This window comes from Mandrillus leucophaeus, unplaced genomic scaffold (assembly GCF_000951045.1).
Source record: "Mandrillus leucophaeus isolate KB7577 unplaced genomic scaffold, Mleu.le_1.0 Scaffold215, whole genome shotgun sequence".
NCBI lineage: Eukaryota > Metazoa > Chordata > Mammalia > Primates > Cercopithecidae > Mandrillus > Mandrillus leucophaeus.
The window spans coordinates 415,324-421,577 of record NW_012102199.1 but is presented as its reverse complement, the minus strand read 5'-3'; the positions used below and the strand labels follow the sequence as shown (position 1 = coordinate 421,577).

Below are 6,254 nucleotides of genomic sequence, written 5' to 3'. Positions count from 1 at the left end.
TTTTTTTTTTTTTTTTTTTTAATTTTTAGAGATAGGGTATCACTCTGTCACTCAGGCTGGAGTTCAGTGGTGTGATTATGGCTCACTGCAGCCTCAAACTCCCAGGCTCAAGTGATCCTCCCATCCCACCCTCCTGAGTAGCTGGTATTACAGGTGTGTGCCAGCACACCTGGGTAATTCTCAAATTTTTTGTGGAGATGGGGTCTTACTTTGTTGCCCAGGCTGATCTCAAACTCCTGGCCTTAAGCAATACTCCCACCTTGGCCTCCCAAAGTGTTGAGATTACAGGCGTGAGCCACTGTGCCTGGCCAGAAGTTTCAATTTTGATCATGTCCAATTTATCTATTTTGTAGTTGTTATTTGTGGTTTTGGTGTCACATCTAAGAATCTTGGCCTAATTCAAGGTCATGAAGATTTACTCTTTATGTTTTCTTCTAGATGTTTAGTTATATAGTTGGAGCTCTTATATTTAGGTTTCTGATCCATTTTGAGTGAATTTTTATATAAAGTGTGAGGTAGGGGTCCAACTTCATTCTTTGGATGTGAATATTCAGTTGTTCCAGCACCATTAGTTGAGAAGACCATTCTTTCCCCATCGAATGGTCCTGGCACCTATTTTATTAGATTTAAATCTAAAGAACCACATGTAGGTTGGGCACAGTGGCTCATGCCTGTAATCCCAGCACTTTGGGAGGCCAAGGCTGGTGGATCACTTGAGGTTAGGAGTTTGAGACCAGTTTGGGCTCAAATATGGTTCCACATAGTGGAACTCTATCCCTATCAAAAATACAAAAAATTAGCTGGGCATAGTGGTACATGCCTGTAGTAGGGAGGCTGAGGAGGGAAAATTGCTTGAGCCCAGAAGGTGGAGGTTGCAGTGAACTAAGATTGTGCCAATGGACTCCAGCCTGGGTGACAGAACAAGACACTGCTTCAAAAATAAATAAATGGATAAATAAGAAGCATATGTGACTGGCTACTGTACTGGACATCACAACCCTAGGTTCAACTGAAGGAGGTCCACACAGCACCCCCTGTGTATAGACAGTCATACACGTGCGCACACGCGCGCGCGCACACACGCGCACACACACACACAGTACTTCCCCATTGCACAGAAAGAGTCATTTTGCAGATTTGCACATACATGGATCCAGACACAAGTACTTGGATATTCATGGCGAGCCTGCCTCCTCTACCCCTAGGCCACATTCTAGACAATTTCTGCTTTCCTGACATGGGGGCCCCGGGAGAGGAGCCTGGTCCTGACCTCTCTCCCCTTCATCCTCCAGGGAAATCAGCCTTACACTGGGCTGCAGCTGTGAACAACGTGGAAGCCACTTTGGCCCTGCTCAAAAATGGAGCCAATAAGGACATGCAGGATAGCAAGGTGAGCCCCAGCCCTTGGTCCACCGGGGGTCAGCACTGGCACAGCGCCACTGCACTGCAGCCTGGGCATCAGAGTGAGACTCTGTCTCAAAAAACAAAATAAAACAAAACAAAACCCCAAACATTGCATTAAAATATAATTTACTTTGGTAACTAAAGTTTTTGGTGGCCCCTTAAATTTTGTGCCTAATGGCTGGGTGTGGTGGTTCACGCCTATAATCCCAGCACTTTGGGAGGTCGAGATGGGTGGAATACTTGAGGTCAGGAGTTCGAGACAGCCTGGCCAACGTAGTAAACCCCTGTCTCTACTAAAAATACAAAAATTAGCTGGGTGTGGTGGTGCACACCTGTAATCCCGGCTGCTCAGGAGGCTGACGGAGGAGAATCGCTTGAACCCAGAAGGCTGAGGTTGCAGTGAACCGAGATGGCACCACTGCCCTCCAGCCTGGGCGACACAGCGAGACTCTGTCAAAAAAAAAAAAAAAAAAATGGTTATGCCTAAGGTGAGTACCTCGCTTAACTCACCCAGTCCTGGCCTTGACCCCTGGCACTTAGTAGGTGATGGATGAATGTGGTTTAGAGGAAAGAACTTTGTCCAGGCTCTCCCAGCGCAGCCGGGATTTAACCCAGCCAGGTCTGTCAAGCTCCAGTGTGCAAACTCATAGCTCTCGGGCTCCCCCAAGAGGCTGGAAGACTTTGCTACTCTTAGCCGGGGTTTTGCTGACCTCTGTGGGTTCTGGCCCCCCAGGAAGAGACCCCTCTGTTCCTGGCCGCCCGCGAGGGCAGCTACGAGGCTGCCAAGCTGCTGTTGGACCACTTTGCCAACCGTGAGATCACCGACCACTTGGACAGGCTGCCGCGGGATGTAGCCCAGGAGAGACTGCACCAGGACATCGTGCGCTTGCTGGATCAACCCAGTGGGCCCCGCAGCCCCCCTGGTACCCACGGCCTGGGGCCTCTGCTCTGTCCTCCAGGGGCCTTCCTCCCCGGCCTCAAAGCGACACAGTCGGGGTCCAAGAAGAGCAGGAGGCCCCCTGGGAAGGCGGGGCTGGGGCCGCAGGGGCCCCGGGGGCGGGGCAAGAAGCTGACGCTGGCCTGCCCGGGCCCCCTGGCTGACAGCTCAGTCACACTGTCGCCCGTGGACTCGCTGGACTCCCCGCGGCCTTTCGGTGGGCCCCCTGCTTCCCCTGGTGGCTTCCCCCTTGAGGGGCCCTATGCAGCTGCCACTGCCACTGCAGTGTCTCTGGCACAGCTTGGTGGCCCCGGCCGGGCGGGTCTAGGTCGCCAGCCCCCTGGAGGATGTGTACTCAGCCTGGGCCTGCTGAACCCTGTGGCTGTCCCCCTCGACTGGGCCCGGCTGCCCCCACCTGCCCCGCCAGGCCCCTCATTTCTGCTGCCACTGGCTCCGGGACCCCAGCTGCTCAACCCAGGGACCCCCGTCTCCCCACAGGAGCGGCCCCCGCCTTACCTGGCAGTCCCAGGACATGGCGAGGAGTACCCGGCGGCTGGGGCACACAGCAGCCCCCCAAAGGCCCGCTTCCTGCGGGTTCCCAGTGAGCACCCTTACCTGACCCCATCCCCTGAATCCCCTGAGCACTGGGCCAGCCCCTCACCACCCTCCCTCTCAGACTGGTCCGAATCCACGCCCAGCCCAGCCACTGCCACCGGGGCCGTGGCCACCGCCACTGGGGCACTGCCTGCCCAGCCACTTCCCTTGTCTGTTCCCAGCTCCCTTGCTCAGGCCCAGACCCAGCTGGGGCCCCAGCCGGAAGTCACTCCCAAGAGGCAAGTGTTGGCCTGAGATGCTGGTCAGTTCTTAGATCTTGGGGGTGCTAAAGAGACCCCTGTCCTGCCTCCTTTCTTTCTCTGTCTCTTCCTTCCTTTTAGTCTTTTTCATCTTCTTCTCTCTTCACCAGCCCTCCTGCATCCTTGCCTTGCAGTGTGACCAAGATAGGTCATCAGCCCAGGGCTTCAGTCTTCCTTTATTTATAATGGGTAGGGGCTACCACCCGCCCTCTCAGTCTTGTGAAGAGTCTGGGATCTCCTTCCTCCCCACTTCTCTCTTCCTTCATTCTTTTCTCTCTCCTTCTGGCCTCTCATTTCCTTACATTCTGACATGAATGAATTATTATTATTTTTCTTTTTCTTTTTTTTTTTTACATTTTGTATAGAAACAAATTCATTTAAACAAACTTATTATTATTATTTTTTACAAAATATATATATGGAGATGCTCCCTCCCCCTGGGAACCCCCCAGTGCCCCCGTGGGGCTGAGTCTGTGGGCCCATTTCGGCCAAGCTGGATTCTGTGTACCTAGTATACAGGCATGACTGGGATCCATGTACCGAGTACACGACCCAGGTATGTACCAAGGAGGCACCCTTGGGCACACCCACTGGGGCCAGGGGTTGGGGGAGAGTTGGGAGCCTCCTCCCCACCCCACCTCCCTCACTTCACTGCATTCCAGATGGGACGTGTTCCATAGCCTTGCTGGGGAAGGGCCCACTGCCAACTCCCTCTGCCCCAGCCCCACCCTTGGCCACCTCCCTTTGGGAACTAGGGGGCTGCTGGTGGGAAATGGGAGCCAGGGGAGATGTGTGCATTCCTTTGTCTCCCTGTAAATGTGGGACTACAAGAAGAGGAGGAGCTGCCTGAGTGGTACTTCCTCTTCCTGGTAATCCCCTGGCCCAGCCTCATGGCAGAATATAAGTATTTTTAGGCTATTTTTGTAATATGGCTTCTGGTCACGATCCCTGTGTAGCTGAATTCCCAAACCCTGCATTGTACAGCCCCCACTCCCCTCACCACTTAATAAAGGAATAGTTAACACTCAGTGTTGTTGGTCTGTGTCTAGGTAAGGTGGGGAGTGGTGGCAGTGGGACTTCTATCTCCCCCACCCAGCGCTAACTTGAGCTCCCATCTTGGGGTAAATACATTTGACTTGCCAGTCTACTTATGCTTCCTCTTTTGGCAGATGACTACCGACTGGATCAGTGGTGGTCACCTGACTTAAGTTGAACCAATCAGATTCTTTTGCTCAAGAACCTTCTTTAATGGAGAGGCTAAGAAACTGGTCAGTTGGTGGAGCTCTTAAGGTCACAATTAGATTTAGAAATATCAGTGGCCAGTTCGAGGTGGTGGGCAAACAGATGAGCAAAGAGGGCAGAAGAATGAAGCTAATATTCAGGGAGAATCAGAAATGAGAGCTCAAATGACTCTTTGAGGGCTGGGAGGTTTCTCTCAGCTCTCAATGCAGTCTCAATTCCAGTTAAATGAGTGTTCATTCCATTGAGATCAACAGGTATTTGTTAATTGCTTTCTAAGTGTCTGATGATGGTTCTACATGAATTTCACTTTTACTTCATGCTCCTTTGGGTTTTGGAGATAACCTTGGACCCATGTAATAAATACTTCTTTACTTGTGCCAGCTTCGGTGGGTTTCTGTTTCTCACAACCAATCATGCTCCAAGACAAGGTTCGGTTTACACTGGTGTCTTCAGGAAAGGAGGATAGGATTTAGTGTTCGTTGATTCTGTCAGTTGGAGTGCTCCTGGTTGCAAATGACACAAAAGCCTCCTGGCTTAAACAAGAAAGGGGTTTATTAGCTCATATAAATTAAAAGGACCAACTTCAGGGAAGATTTGATCTAGTGGTTCAAATGTAGTCAACAATGGCTCAGTTTCTCTTCATCTCTACAACTTTCTCTGGGTATCAGTTTCATCTACATCCTCCACATGGCACCCAGTACAACCTCTCTTCCCTACATCACACAGCTCCAGCCCTCTCTCTGTGTTATCAAAATAGGTGCCATATTGCTCTTTCCAGGGGAGAGAGAAACTTCTAGTATTTTACTTTTATTTACTTTCTTCCTGTTTTTTTGAGATAGAGTCTTGTTCTTATCACCCAGGCTGGAGTGCAATGGCACAATCTCGGCTCACTGCAACCCCCGCCTCCTGGGTTCAAGCAATTCTCCTGCCTCAGCCTCCTGAGTAGCTGGGATTACAGGTGCCCGCTTCCATGTCTGGCTAATGTTTGTATTTTTAGTAGAGACAGGATTTCACCATGTTGGCCAGGCTGGTCTCAAACTCCTGACCTCAGATGATCCGTCCACCTTGGCCTCCCAAAGTGCTGAGATTACAGGCATGAGTCACTGCACTCGACCTTGTGGTTGATTTTTCTGTTTACTCCAATTGGTTCATGTATCCACTCTGTAACCTAAGGTTTCTTAATTTCAGCATTATTGACATTTGGGGACAAATCATTCTTTGCTGTGGGGAGCTGTCCTGTGCAATGTAGGATATTTAACAGCATCTCTGGTCCCTACCCATTAGCTACCAGCAGTACCCCTTTCCCAGTTGTGACAACCAATATAACATGTCTCCAGATACTGCCAATTGTCACATGGGAGGCAGAATCACACCTGTTGTTTTCTTAAAGCATGTCTTAAAGTCTTTTCTTTGGAACTACTGGTGTGCTACATTTAGGGGCAATCAGGTTTGCAGAAGCATGAATTTTGTGGAAGCTTCTAATAAATGTTTACTCCTCCCCACCCCCTTTAGACTAAGTCTTTGAAGATGAAACAGTCTCTTTTATGTTTTTCTCAACTTTATTTTATGTTTATTCCCTTACCCTCTAACCTTTATTGGGCACCTACTGTGTGCCAACTCCCGGACAAGTTGTTGAGAATAACATGGTGAATTATACAGGCCCAGTCTCTGCTTTTATGGAATTTCAGGCTTGTTGGGGGATGTATGGGGGGTGCACCCCTGTATCCCCTTGGAACTTACCATTCTAGTGCTTGCTTACAGCATCTGACTGCGAACACCTGAGACTCTCCACCTGGGGACTTCCTCTTGTGTGGGGC

At 50.4% G+C, this 6,254-nt stretch overlaps 1 protein-coding gene across 1 annotated transcript in view; it reads left to right on the top strand.

Annotated features, from left to right (window-relative positions):
• Positions 1-4,223, top strand: part of NOTCH3 (notch 3) — a gene marked incomplete at its 5' end in the record, with an annotated part of 53,469 nt that extends 49,246 nt beyond the window's left edge. The window contains 2 exon segments of the mRNA XM_011980613.1: positions 1,293-1,390; positions 2,138-4,223. Coding sequence (XP_011836003.1) covers positions 1,293-1,390; positions 2,138-3,190 — 1,151 coding nt within the window.
• Between the last annotated feature and the right edge of the window lie 2,031 nt (positions 4,224-6,254).